This window comes from Crocuta crocuta, unplaced genomic scaffold, assembly GCF_008692635.1.
Source record: "Crocuta crocuta isolate KB4526 unplaced genomic scaffold, BGI_CrCroc_1.0 scaffold13, whole genome shotgun sequence".
Lineage (NCBI taxonomy): Eukaryota > Metazoa > Chordata > Mammalia > Carnivora > Hyaenidae > Crocuta > Crocuta crocuta.
The window spans coordinates 5,198,940-5,213,326 of NW_027530007.1; the positions used below are offsets into that span (position 1 = coordinate 5,198,940).

Sequence of the window (14,387 nt, forward strand, 5' to 3'; positions counted from 1 at the left end):
GTACCCTGCACTGGGCCAGAGGATGGGGCCCGTGCTGTCACGTCAGAGAAACCCAGCATCTCCCACTATACCCAAGGAACCCCAATTTTTGTGCCAGTTTTTGTCTGTTTGTGCTTATTCTTAACTTCTTGGGCCCAAACCCCTGTGATCCATTAAGAAAACCCCAGTGGGGCTGTCTTAGCTTTGGGGGGTGCTCCTTGCAGACGTGCAGCCTGTTGAACAGGCTAGGGGTCAGCAGAGCCACGACGTCAAGGGCCCACAGGAAACCTGCTGTCTCCTCACCCTGTTGGGGCTCCCTGGACGCTGTAGCTCTGGGTCCAGGAATGAATCCCAGGAAGGGAAGGCCAGGTGTAAAGTAAGCTACTGATTGGTGGTGTGACGCTGCTTTACAGGGACACGCTGGGGCAGGCTGAACGCGCACTTGTAGGTACCTGGTCTCTTCTGAGTCAGGTTAAATTATTAAGTTCCGCTAAAGCAGTGAGAGGACAAACCATGGCTACTTTGAAACCTCCCACGGGGGCGTCGGGGTGGCTCCGTCGGTTGAGCGTCGGAACCTTGGACTCTTGGTTTTGGCTCAGGGCACGATCTCACGGCTGGGAGTTGGAGCCCCGCGCTGGGCTTCCTGCTGACAGCGTGGGCTGCTTGGGATTCTCTGTCCCCCTCGCTCTCTGCCCTCCCCCGCTTGCTCTCTCTCACTTTCTCAAAATAAACATTTTTTTTAAAAGTATACAGTTTAAAAAAAGACTTTTCTCGCATGGCATGGTAGAGCTCTCTGTACACACATGGGCGTAAAAACAATTCTAGGAAGCACATGAAACATTTGACTTGGGTGGTCGCTAGGGCATGAGATTTCCACCTTCCCTGTGCTTTGCTGTTTATATTAAACATGTATTATTAGAAAAACAGTAGACGGCTTCCAGTTACATAAATGTAGGCCGCCCGAGGAAGCCTTGAGCCCCGGCGGCTGAGCCGGGCCTGGCCGGGGAGGCTGCGGGGAGGGAGGCCGGGCTCGCGGCCGCCGGCCTGACCGCTGTCCGCGCGTCTCGGCAGTATTCCCGGCAGGAGCAGGAAGAAGAAGGCCGGAAGCGGTACGAGGCCCAGAAGCTGGAGCGCATGGAGACCAAGTGGAGGAACGGGGACATCGTCCAGCCCGTCCTGAACCCAGGTGAGGCTGGGGTGGGGCGGGGCTCACGCCAGCCGGTGTGGGATGTGGCCGGCTCGGGAACGTTCTCCTCCGGAGGCCAGCGCAGCCCCGCTGTCTCCTGCACCAGGCCCCTGTCCGTGCGGCATACAGCCCTCTCCCCAGCAGCACAGTCCGCAGTGAGGGGACGGGGGACGGGAGGGCTCAGGGCAGGTGGGGGGCTTTAGGAAAAGGCCCAAACTCGGCGCCGAGGGGATCCGGACAGAGAAGCTGGAGGGGGCTGAAGGCAGGCCTCCCTGAAGACCTGTCCGTGTCGTGTCGGGACCCTTACTCGCAGAACGGTTTGCAGGTGTAGTCGAGGGAAGGACCTCAGGGTCCTGCGTTACCCAGGTGGGCCCCACGCCCAGTCATCATCAGTGTTCTTTCTTGTTTCTGTTTTTTAGAGAGAGAGTGTGCACGAGGGAGGGGCAGAGGGAGGAAGAGAGAGAGTCTTAAGCAGGCTCCATGCTCAGCACGGAGCCCGACATGGGGCTCGATCTCCCAAACTGTGAGATCATGACCTGCGTCAGAGTCAAGAGTTGGATGCTCAACTGACTGAGCCACCCAGGTGCCCCGTGACCAGTGTTCTCATTAGACCGGAAGGGGACACCGTGCCAGGCCGGCAGCAGCAAGGGCGGGGCTGGGGGGAGTGGGGGCGGCACGTGGAGCTGCTTGGGCACTCCCCTCCGTGGGACATTTCCGGCGAGTGCTTGGAGTGGAAGCTGGGGTGAGGGCCGAGTCTGGGGCTTTGAGATCCTGAGGTCAGTCCTGGTTTCCTCCTTTGACTGTCTGGGAAACCGAATATAAATCTCACGTTTTCCAGCTTAAAGTCCCTTTGCGCACGGGGTTATTTTCTGTTCGCTCTGGTGTTTGACGCTAAATCTGGCACATGTTTCTCAGAATCTATTACTCTCCAAAGATATTAGCCAGTGGTGGCCTTCTGAATCTCGAGATTTCTTGGTAGATTTTTACAAGCTTTTAGTTTGTACCTCTCTGCGTTCCAGTAAAAATGCATCTTTTTAGATGACTGGCTTCGGGACTGGCTTTTAAATGCTCCTGAAGGAAGTCATGTGTCCGTTCCTTGGTGTTTTGAACGTTGTCTGCACTTCTGACTCCAGTCTCCTGGTAGAGCTGGCCTCGGCCCAACAAGGCTCCCAGTGCCCGGAGCAGGACAGGCTCCCCGGGCCCGGCCACCGCCTCCCGCGTGGCTCTGTACAGGCTGCGTTTGGTGCTGTGCTTGACCCAGCAGGTCAGGAGCTCCGCGGGAAGGGCCGAGCGTGTGTTTAGCCCTGGGGATCTCTCCAGCACTCGAGCCCCTTCCTGTGGGAGGACCCCTGCCGCCCCACATATCTGCGGCTATCTGTCACTGTTGAGACCAGAACCAGATTTCAGCCGGCTGTTGCCTAGCAACCGCCTTGCGGGGCTGACCTCATCCTTGAGATGCCTTTTCAGAGAGTCTGGGAGTTCTTTAAAACCCAGCTTTTCTTCTTACTGTTTTCTCCATCTGACGAGAGAAAATACAATTACCTTGAACTCGTCGGTCCAGGGCCATCAGATGTCCAGCTTTGACCATGTAGGGACTGTTTGGCCATCTGGAGCCTTTGCGGGGGGACTGTCAGGTTTATGACACAGTCAGCCTGCCTCCGGTTGTTGGCCTAGGCCCAGGCTCTCTTCCCTGTGGCTAGCCTGTGACTGGCCACCCCAGTGGGCACGTCGTCTCCGAGCCGTCCATGAGAGTGCGGGTGCCTGTCGCGGGCCTTCCTGGACCTCACCAGGCCCCACCACCCTGCACCCATGAGCACTTGCTCTGGGGAGGGAGCGAGGTGTGGGGAGGCAGGGGCCAGGCAGCGAGGGAAAGATCGCCTAGAGTCAGATCGCCCCAGTCTGAATCCCGCCTCTGCCTCATGGGAGCTTAGTCTCTCTGGGCCTCTGTTTCCTTGGCTGGAGACGCAATAGAGGGGAATTTGTGTTTGTTTATGACCGTCTTGATCCTCTCCTGTCGCTGCCTTGGGGACCTCCCTCAGGTTCCGGATGTCATCGTAAATTGAGGTTCAAACATTAGGTTCTGTATCAGCCAAAGTCAGCGTAGCTGCCGAACCTGAAAGTCCTAGTGCCTGACGTACTAGAGGTTTATTTCCTGTAAAGTCCAAACAGGGTGTTCTAATTAGGGGGTGTCCTGCAGATGGTGTGGACTCTGTCTTGGGGCTCTGCATCTTCAACAGGTAGCTTCTGGGGTTCTCTCAGAAGGGGAGAGAGCAGGGAGGCTCACACATCCGGGGTTTGGACAGGTTGGGCCAGGAAGCAGCAAGGAGCACTTCTGTTCACACCCGTTTGGGCAGGAAGGCAGCCTGCGGAGGGGGCCGTGCGCGGAGAAGGCGAGGAGGAGGGGCTGTCCCATCCCGCCTGCTGGACACCGGTCCTGTTTCACTCCTCTGCGCGTGTGGGTCACCTCCCCCGGAATCCTGTCCAGCCCCTGCCTGGCGTCAGACAGCAGTGTCTTTGGGGGCCGGGGGGTCCAGTGAACTAACGATGGACCCCTTGCGCTGGCACTGTCTACACGGAGGCGGGATGGTGGACGAGAGATGAAGGGCAGATGCGCCCACCTGTTCGCAGGGCTGACGTGCTGGCAGGAGGGGAGGGCCTGCGGGAGACCCTGGTGCCGCTCTCGGGGTGGGGGTGGGTCCTCTCTGTCCCTTGCAGCTGTCTGGAAGGGTCTTCCGTGTCCACTGTCCTCCTCGGGCTCGCTGGAGTGGGCCCCTGCTCGTCTGCGATTGGGAACGTCAGAGGTTGTCCCTCCTGAATTTAGTGGTCTCCGGGTCTTTTGACTTCCTGTCAGCTGCTTGTGACAGTCACGCTGAACGTCCTTTCCAGGCACGCTTCTCAAGCCTTCTCAGTGGCTTCCTTGACACTGCCTCGTGGGCACATTCGTGGGCTGAGTGGTGCTGGACCGTGATCTCTGTGCCCCTCGGTCCCCAGAAGCAATAGGCTTTTGCCACCTTTTTATGCCCCAGGTTTCTGGGCTCCATTCAGTCTCAATTCTGCTTCCAAACTGGCTGTGTCTTTCTTGAGCTCATTTCTTCCTTTCCCTTCTCAGAGCAGGGCCGTCCCAACTGTCTTCTGCTGTTTCCCCTGCTGCTGTGCGCCAGACGTGTATCTTCAGGTTGATAGACAGTGCCCTTGACTCTCAAAATAAAGGGTTTCCATTGGGTGGGGCCCCAATCCTGGTGCCCATTTCTGTGTTCATTAAGGCAGCATCAGCAGCAGTAACAGACGGCCCTCGTCTCTGCGGCTCCACCTTGCACTTGGCAGAAGTTTTTTCAGTATGTGTCACTGTGATTCACTGAGGCGCAGGACATGAGGTGATGGCCAAGTTCACGGCCGAAGGAAGCAGGACTGGGGTGTGGCCGGGTGGGTGTGTTGTTTCCCCATCAGAATTGTAGTGCTTTCACTTATTAAAAGCTCCTCAGATCAATTTCTGAGAACAGTAAATTATTAGACACGGCCTAATTGATACTTCTGAACACTATTAGAGAACAGTGGGGGTATCTCTTTGATGAGGTCGTGATGATTATTCAATTTTTTTTTAATGTTTATTTATTTTTGACACATAGAGCACGAGCTGGGGAGGGGCAGAGAGAGAGGGAGGCACAGAGCCCGACGCGGGGCTCAAACCCACAGACCGAGAGATCGTGACCTGAGCCGAAGTCTGACACTTAACCGACTGAGCCCCTCAGGCGCCCCATTGTGATTGCTATTCAAATGGCTGGTCATTTGAATCAATAGATACCTGAAACTGACAAAGATATTTGTGTGCAGTTTTCCCTGGTTTGATCTTCTAAAGATTTCATCAGTATCCACCTGCAGATCTCTTTGCTGCTCAAAGCAGCTCCTGAGATTGGGCCAGATTTGAGACCGTTGGTTTTCATCTGTGCTACAAGAGTGACTTTCGTGTCTCTTGTGAGTAGGACACGCACGTAGGCAGCGGGGTGTGCCCCTCGGTTCCTGGGGCCTTTCCGCCATCTGCCCGCGTGCTTTGCAGAGGCAGGACCTGAGGGAGACAGTCTTCGAGATCGGTGTGTTGTGGACTGGACGGTGCTGGGGGGAGGGGGGGGTCTCTGACAGGCAAGGAGAGGGTCTTCATCACTGTGCCTTGTGGCTCCTCTGGCTGTCCCCTGGCAGGAAGGGTCCAGCTGTCTGAGCCCCCAAGGCCGGCTGTGGGCGTGTCCCTGGCTGGGTGCGCCCCCACCAGCAGGGACCGTCACCTGCACCTCCCATAGCGCAGCAGGGACTGGAGGCACGTCTTTTCCATTTCCGAGTGAAATTAGAGACCCGGGAGGAGAGAATCCCCCCAGGGCCTGGTTGGCCTGCACTCAGGTGGCAGCTGGGAGGGCGTCTCCTCCCTTGAGTCGTTGCCACAGGCCGTCTGCACTGCGTGCAGCCCCCCTGGGCACCAGGGGACACCCGGGGCGCCTTCCCTGGCGCTTTTGATGTTGCCCCCATCCCCCCTCGCTTGGAGTCGTCTGTGTTGCCTGTTGGGTGGTTTTGGGTAGTGTCCTTGCCCGCCAGCTCGTGGAGGGGCCCCTTGTGAGGACTGTTTGACCCACATCCAGGCGGGTGGGCTGGATGGCCAGGCCCCCAGCATGTGGCCTCTCTTGTGGGAACCCGCCACTACCCCCAGCAGAGCCCGAGGCAGGAGCTGGGACCTCACACGGGAGCCAGGAAGGAAGGCAGGGCGGAGCAGGGCCAGTTGCGGGCCTAGAGGTGAGAACTGACTGGCCTGAGAACGAGGACCCCCCCCCCCCTCCCCCAAGAGTCTGAGCCACTTCCCAGCTTCCCGAGCTGCCGACGGCCTCTTCCGCCTTCCATGGGGCCTCTGGACGATGGCTCTTCACACAGGTGCTCGGAACTGGAGTCTAACTCACTCTAAGCTGTGAAGCTCGAGGACAAGTACAAAATGTCTTGAGTTTGGAGTGAAATACTTAACGGTCTCAGTTTACACGGGCTGCAGTTTCCCTGCCCTGTGACCCCTCAGGCCACCCCGTGGTTTGCAGTTCCGTGTGGAGGAGCGTCGCACAGTCTCTGAAGGGACTGCTGGTGCAGGAGACGGCGCGCCGCCAGCCCTTGCCTGCAGGGCGGCGCTCCTGTTTGTGCAGACTCTTCTGTAGGGGACCCCTCCCCATCTGCACTGGGTCCCCGCCACGCAGGGGCCCCGGGGGCCAGCTTCCTTGACAGCTCGGCCTTGCTGGGGCAGGAAGGGTCACCCCTTCTGAGCACCAGCCGTCCAGGCAGGAGACAGATGAGCATCATCCCTGCCCAGAAGGCTCTGGAAGGTGGGAGCGGCGGCTGGGTTACCCGCACCTGCTAGAGGAGACAGTGTGTCGGTGTAATAACCGCCTGCTGGGGACAGGGTTTTGTTGCTCTGTTTTTGTTTAAGCGCAGCCTCTAGCCTCTTGCAGATATTTCGGAGGCCTCATCAAGGAGGGAGGGATGCCCCCAGGGACTTGGCGAGCTGGGGCGCTGACTGGCAGGGAGAGGCTGGCATGCCTCTGGGTGCCGAGGCTCCTGGGCGAGTCAGAGCCTGGGGGCCTGGTGGGAGGCCGAGTCTGCGGTGTGTCCCTCACGTTCCCGTTTCCACCTCGCCCGTTGTGTTCCGCGAACTGTAAACGTACACATTTGCGAGGTTGCGTAATCAGTTTCTGAGACATTGTCCATGATCGTTTACAAAATTGGGAGTCCGAGCCCGACGGAAGACCGCCTTGACGGAGGGAGCCCACAGCCCTGGGAGCGTGTAGCCGCGAGGTGTCTCCCGGCTGCCTGTGGCTTGGGAGAGGGCCTTGCTGGGGACGCGGGTGTCCCCAGGGAGTGACATCAAGTCCCACCAAAGAGTGGCTGGTCACCCCTCAAAAGCCTTTCTCTTCCCCAGACGGAGCACGTTGAGACGTCAGCCCGAGCTGTCCGCGTGGCGTAGTGCTCTGCGCTCCGCGCTCCGTGCTCCGTCGCGGGCCGCGATCTGTCCCGAAGCCTAATCTCTCTCCTTTGCAATTGCAGAGCCGAACACGGTCAGCTACAGCCAGTCGAGCTTGATCCACCTGGTGGGGCCTTCCGACTGCACCCTGCACGGCTTCGTGCACGGAGGTAAGAACACCGCGGCCCCGTTTGCGCCTTCCCGCTGACCCCCCAGGAGCCCGGCTGCCATCTGACCTAGTTTAGGCTCTTGTGTTTAATGAAGTAGAAGTTTAAACTTTTAAGAGGCTGCATAATAAATTACCGAAATACAGTCGGTGCCTCTTTTTAAAATTGGAAATGAGAGTCAGATGGATGGCTGTCCTGATGGAGGGTCACACACAATGCCGGGACCGTGTCACCGTGAGCTGTTTAGTTGGGGACAGTGGTGTCCCCAGTGAGTAGTGACAGTGTCACCCACTGTTAGTCACCACTCTGTTAGTCACCACTAACAGAGAGTGGCTACTTGAATGTGGTTTTGCCGCTGATGTTTTTATTTATTTCTTCCTTTGGTCAGATTCCACCTTAAATAACACAGGCCTTAAAGTTCCCGGCTCAGGAAGTACAGTGGGTCACAGGGAGGACTTAGCTCCAGGTTCAATTACACCTTAATAGAGTCTAATTGCTTTTGTGATTTGCAGAAAATAGTAAATATACAGGCACTGGCACAGTGCCATTCATTTATGCTCCCTGGAGTACCAGCTCTTCTTTTTTTCTCCTTAGAAAACTCCTGTTCATCCTTCAAAGGCCAGCTCAAATGGTACCACTCTGTGCAGGGTTACATTGGTATTTCCACCAGGGGAGGCCTCAGGAGCAAGTCTCGATCTTACTGTCTATGTGGTCTCCAGGGCCCCACATAGAGTCACAGAGCTGCTTTATAGGGGCTCATTCCGTGATCAAGAGGCACAGATCACTTCCAGGCTGAGAAGCGTAGGATAGTGGGCCATGGGATTGGAGATGTATTTTTAAAGTTTGTTTCTTCTTTTTTCTTTTTTTTAGCTAATCTGCTTTTAGGTATATATATATATACGTATACATATATATGTATATATTTTTTTAATTTCCTGATTGTTTTCCTCTCTCAACTAAATGCTGGTGGCAGCGCCCCTAGATGTGATTAACTTAGATCTTACCCAACGGAAGCCGTGCTTCAAACCAGCAGTACCTCCCGGGCACGTGCGTGCGGTGGCAGGCAGGGCACCTCCGTGCCCTGAGGACAGTGCGGCCTCATGGGCTGTCTTGAACCCTCTTCTTAACCAGCCCTTGCCGCCCTCCTGGAAGTGGGGGGCAGCCCCTCTTCCAAGCCCCGCCCCTCGGAGCCCAGGCTCCCGTAACTGCTGAGAATTGCCTTTCAGCCTCACTGAGCTCTGTCCCGCCTGGAATTGGTGGAACTCTGTGCTAGAATTTTGGCTTATCTCATCCACATGTTGGAAGTTCGGGAAAGATGGCGTTTCTTCCATTTGCTGTCTCCCCGTTGAAGAGCCCGGGCTCTGCCTTCCCGTGCAGGAGGGTGCGAGTGAGGGAGCTGTCGGAAATCTGGACTCCCATGTGTGTCATGTTCATCCACGCGCCCTGGGCTGCTACGTCCATTCAGTACAGGCACGGTTTTATAAGAAGGGCATTTAAGGCCTGTTTACGATGGCTTTACAGTACTTGATGCCTATTTTATTTATTTTTTATTTTTTTATTTTTATTTTTATTATTATTTTTTTTAATGTTTTATTTATTTCTAGGAGAGAGAGAGAGAGAGAGAGACATCGTAAGCAGGGGAGGGTCAGAGAGAGAGGGAGTCACAGACTGAAACAGGCTCCAGGCTCTGAGCCGGCAGTCAGCACAGAGCCCGACGCGGGGCTCGAACCCACGAACCGCGAGATCATGACCTAAGCGAAAGTCGGACGCTTAACCGACTAAGCCACCCAGGCGCCCCACTTGATGCCTATTTTAGTAGGGGGTTTGTGCCCACAAGTTAAAAAAAAAAACACACCTAACATTTTTATCAAACGTACTCTCTAAACAGCGTCTAGTAACTCACCAGGGGCAAATGAACAAGGTAAACACTGTGCTGGAAACACGCGCGAGAGATGTGGGACTTGATGGCGTTTTCCTACAGAGGGAACGCTGTCGATACAATGGTGTCAAAACCCCTGGGAATCCAAGCCCCTCTGACCTGTAATTCACTGGGTGCCAAACGCAGGAGAAGCTCGTTTGCGGAGATGGGTGCCAATTTGGCTTTTATTCAGTCATCCTCTACTGAGGACGTGTCTTTGAAAAGCCATTCCCTCACGCTATTTTCTGTGATTTTCACACCTGGATGGTCTTGATCTTGTGGACCCGCTCCTGTCCCACCGCTCACAAACACATGGCGCAGATGCTGACCACTGGCCATGCTAAAACTGGTGGGGTGGGGGGGACGGCCCCAGATGGACTGCAGGACTCTAGCCAGATGCCCGGTCTTGCGTCCTGTCCTGGGTGCGTGGACAGGCCCTCCGGGGACTCACCGAGGGAAGCAGGAGCAGCAGGGAGCCGGCGGGAGGGCGCAGAGGGTGCTGGGAAGGAGCGCGTCTGCATCCTGTGGTTCTGCCGTCGGGGCCTCCGCACAAGCGCCGGCCTGGGGTTTGGCCTCTGCCTTCCCTGAGCCCTGGGTGGGCCCATGCAGGTCCTCTCTGGCCTCCCCACCGCTTCCCCTCGCCCGCTGTTGGTTGTGGCCCCTGAAGGGGTGACTTGCCAGGAATCTGGGGCGGGGGTTAAGTTCATGCCACAGTGAGGACCTTTTCATAAACTCACCCGACACTCATCCTTGCTGAAAACACTCCATAAGAATAGGAATGGATGGGAGCGCCCGGGTGGCTTAGTCGGTTAAGCGTCCGACTTTCGCTCAGGTCATGATCTCGCGGTTCGTGGGTTCGAGCCCCGCGTCGGGCTCTGTGCTGACTGCCAGCTCAGAGCCTGGAGCCTGTTTCAGAGTCTGTGACTCCCTCTCTCTCTGACCCTCCCCTGCTCACGCTGTCTCTCTCTCTCTCTCCTAGAAAGAAATAAAACATTAAAAAAAAATTAAAAAAAAAAAAGAATAGGAATGGATGGTACTCCCTGAACAGGATAAAACGTAGGTATCTGAGCTCTCACGTGAGCATCTTACTCAGAGGGGCATCTCTGAGGAGCGTCCCCTGAGGTCAGGACTAACGCAAGCGGCTGCCCTCTCACTGCTAATTAACATTACTTTGGAGATTTTAGTCACTGCAGTTAAATAAGAGGGAAACTCAGAGGCACAGGGATCAGCAGAACGGAAGTAAAGCTGTCTGTCTGTCCCTGCGGACGGCGCGGGAACAAACCTGGATGACCCAAGAGATTCCACGACCAAAATAACTCAGATAATTAAAGAAATGAATAAGGTGGCAGCATATAGAATGACTGGTGACAGTAGTAATAGAAAAAGTCTGCCTGAAATAGAACTACTTTTCATTGTTTTTGTTTGCAGGTGTGTTTGTTTTCTCCGATGTTTTGGGTCGAATTTTAACTATCATGAAACGTTGCTTTCTAGTAATTTGAGGAAATGGTGGGGCTGATTGTGTGTCAGTTTGTTTGATTCGTCTTCTTAAAGACCTTGTTCTCTTCTTCCCTGTTGGTTCCCGAGATGTTCTCTGCTGCTTTCCTTTTCTGTTTTTTATTTAAATTTAAATTTATTTTTTAAGTTTATTATTTTTTTAAATGTTTTATTGATTTCTGAGAGAGAGAGAAACAGACAGCGTGAGCAAGGGAGGGTCAGAGAGAAGGGGAGACACAGAATCCAAAACAGGCTCCAGGCTCTGAGCTGTCAGCACGGAGCCCAACACAGGGCTCGATCCCACAAACTGTGAGGTCATGACCTGAGCCAAAGTCAGACTTTTAACAACTGAGCCACCCACGCCCACTACCCCCCTTTCCTTATGGAACTTTTTCTTCTTTTAAGTTTATTTGTTTATTTGGAGAGAGAGCCCATGCATGGAGGGAGAGAATCCCAAGCAGCAAGCAGGCTCCATCCCGTTAATGTAGACCTGGGCTTGGGGCTCCATCTCATGAACCGTGAGGTCATGACCTGAGCCCAAATCAAGAATCTTAATGGACTGAGCCCCCCCAGGCGCCCCTGCTTCTTCCTTCCTCTGGGCTGCTACCTGCCCAGCCCTCTGTGAGCCGTTCCACGCGGGCTTCCTCACCCGGGAGGGGTGTCTCTGCTCACCACCAGCCTGACCATGACGATCGTGGGGGGCTCCCTGCGGGGAGGCCGGCGTCCCACTCAGCGCAGACGGGGGTGTCCTCCACGCAAATTCTGCACTTCTAAACTTTTGGTGGCCTTGGATTTTTTTCTTCGGCACTTTTTAAAAGTTTTAGATTAATGATTTTCAACCCAGATGTTCTGTGGAAGGGGTCCAAAATGGCTTTAAACAAAGCACAGCCGCCCCCGCCCTTGCCAGCTACTCCGGCTGTGCTTCCGGTGTGTCTGTGGCTCGGTCTCCCCTGCCCCTCTCAGACTCTGCCGGCGTGAGTACCGCCGGGGCCGAGCCAGGCAGAGCGCCGTGACTGCGTTGCTGTGTGGCTCTGGCACCACGGTCCCGCCTCGTCACCTCATCTTCCACCCACTTTGAACCCCCAGCTTAGTCCCTCCCAGCCTCTGTCCCTCTGTAAAATGCTTCTCAGTACCGTGTTGCCTGCCGGGCAATCAGTCATTCAGTATATGTTTCCATGGAGAGAGCGCTCCCCCCCTCCCACCCGACGAGCCGCCTGCCTGGTCCCTGCACCTGCCTGCATGGCTCTCCTGGGCTCGGTGCTCAGACTCCTAGAGCTTCTAGTTTCCTCTTGGCTGGTTTAGGCCGAGCATGTCCCCCAGTGGCTTCCTGTGAAAGGTGTATATCAGACGGATTAAAGTCCAGCTGCTGGGGGGGCTCCCAGGAGCCTGCACCCAGCACTCACGTCCGCTGGTGGGTGTAGCTGGCCAGACGCGTCTGTCAAACACTGGAGTTGCTATAGAAGAAAGGGGGACAGTCCCTGTGGGGCTCAGAAGTAGTTTATCTGCACTTTGCATGTTTCCTGGCTGGGACTGGCATTCTCTCCCCAGGACTCGGAGGCATTGGAGCATCACCTTACGGCTTCTGAGGTTCCTGTTCAGAAATCCAGCGAGTCTGGCCACACCTCTGCCTGTCCCCTTACCTGGTCCCCACTGCTCAGCCCAGCCTCTGCCCAGGGCCCATCACCATCTTCCTGCCGGCTGCTCTCCTGAATGACAAATTGTGTGGGTGTGATGTCACCCACTCCCCCCTGCCATGCCTAACAAACCCGCCCTCCGCAGCCACTGCTCTGGATGGCTGTGCCCCTCCCCCCGCTGGGTCCTGAACCCCTCAAGCACCCATTGGTCTGGGGACCTCGGTGGGGAGCCTGCTGCCCCTGAGATGAGTCCCTGCTGCGTGTGGTTGGAATCAGATTCCTGCAGCTCTGGCCCCGCCCCTGCCAGCACAGCCTTTGCGGACCTGTCAGGGTCGGCCATCTTTCTAAGACCTTCTCTACCTCAGGATGCCTTCCTCTGGAGCTGTCTCCCCTCCCCCCACCTCCTTTCCTGTAGAGTCAGCCCTCTGTTTGGGCTTTGGACCCGCTTCTTGCCCACGTCTGGGGTTTTGCCCCGTTGACCAGCTCCTCCTTCCCACAGTGTCGGTCTGTCCACTTTCCCGAGAGGCTGTGGACTCGCCCTTGCTGCGCTGCGATCACCAGGGCACTCAAAATGCAGGTGCCCGGGCCCCATCAGTAGGACCGGGTGTCGTGGGGAGCCCCGGGCATGGCAGTTCCTGGAGCTGCCCCGTGATTCTGTTGGTCGGGACGGCCTGGGGGAGAGGACACAGCTGGAAACAGTGAAGCTTGCTGGGATCCAGCCCAGAGCGGGTTTCCTGCCTTTGAAAACCGTTCCCGGCTCTGAAATCTTGCTGTCTGCCCAGGCGCCCTTACGGCAGCCGCCCAGCGCCCTCCTTCATGCTACCTCCTGAGAAGCCGGAAGAGGGAGAACACTGTTCCTACGGCTAATCATTGTTGTCCTCTTTTTTTCTTTGGAGTTTATTTATTTATTTTGAGAGGGAGAGAGAGAATCCCAGGCAGGCTCCGTGCTGTCAGCGCGGAGCCGGACGTGGGGCTTGAACTCACGAACCACGAGATCACAACCTGAGGCGAGCGCAAGAGTCAGACATTTAACCGACGGAGCCCCCAGGCGCCCCTGTTGACCTCTTATTTACCCCCTGGAAGACCCCAAAGCTGGAGAGGAAGGGAGCTTACAGACTCTCCATAAAGGAGGGGTGTTCTAAGCTATTAGCAGCTTTTCTCTGTTAGAATCACAGGCAGGAAGTCAAACTGCGTACGGAGCTCCAATGTCCTTAGGTCACACTGCCAGGTCGGGCCCCAGGTGGCAGACTGGTGTCTTTCCCACTCGTAGGACAGGCCTGTGTGCAGGCCACGTCCTGGGGGGGAGCCAGGCCCGTCTGCCTGACCCTCCCCGGCACTTGCTTTTGAGCGTGGGGTGGTCCCAGACCGCAATGATTCTGCCTCTTCAGCGTCAGCCACGCCTGCACCCCAGCCCGGGTCTCAGAGCAGTGAAGGCACGCAGCGCACGGGGAGTGGGGGCGCCGATCGGCTCCGGGAGTGAACGCTGCCGTTTCAGAAAAGAAGGGGCCAGAGTGCGAGGCTTTCTGTCCCGTGCTGTTGTGAGTCTGCAAGTGAGTGTGCCGGTGGGGCCCCTTAGCTCCCAAGCCCTGTGGCCGTCTCGGGGGGCGTGCTGGCTGTGCTGGGGCCCAATTTCTAGGGTGACCTTGCGGACCTGACAGGGCTCCCAGCTCTGCCGTTCACTTGCTTTGGAAAAAGAATAACGGGGTCGTGATTGTCACAAAACCTTTGTCGTCAGAGTCGCTGATGTTCCACTTGTCACAGTGGCCTCCGTGTCCTCAGGCCAGCTGGAGGCCGGTCCTCTCTTTCCTGGCAGAGAGGTGCCCCCGGCCCACCTGCACCCCATGCCTCCGCTCCCCCTTTCCACGTGGCGTGTCGGCGAGCCGCTTACGCTCCGTCCCTCCTGTCTCTCGTCATCCTCTCTGGACCTGCTCCCCGCACCCCCTCCCGTTGAGGAGCCCCCTGGCCTGCCAGAGCCAAAGCCTGAGGGCTGGTCTTGGCGCTCCCAGCTCATCCAGCCCCTCTCCACCTC

At 56.4% G+C, this 14,387-nt stretch overlaps 1 protein-coding gene across 2 annotated transcripts in view; it reads left to right on the forward strand.

Annotated features, from left to right (window-relative positions):
- ACOT7 (acyl-CoA thioesterase 7) overlaps positions 1 to 14,387 on the forward strand; it is an 86,138-nt gene that overhangs the window by 35,913 nt on the left and 35,838 nt on the right. For both annotated transcript variants that reach the window (XM_077763879.1, XM_077763878.1), the window contains exons 5-6: positions 1,051 to 1,165; positions 7,229 to 7,315. In XM_077763879.1, coding sequence (XP_077620005.1) covers positions 1,051 to 1,165; positions 7,229 to 7,315 — 202 coding nt within the window. The remainder of the gene's footprint in view (positions 1 to 1,050; positions 1,166 to 7,228; positions 7,316 to 14,387) is intronic.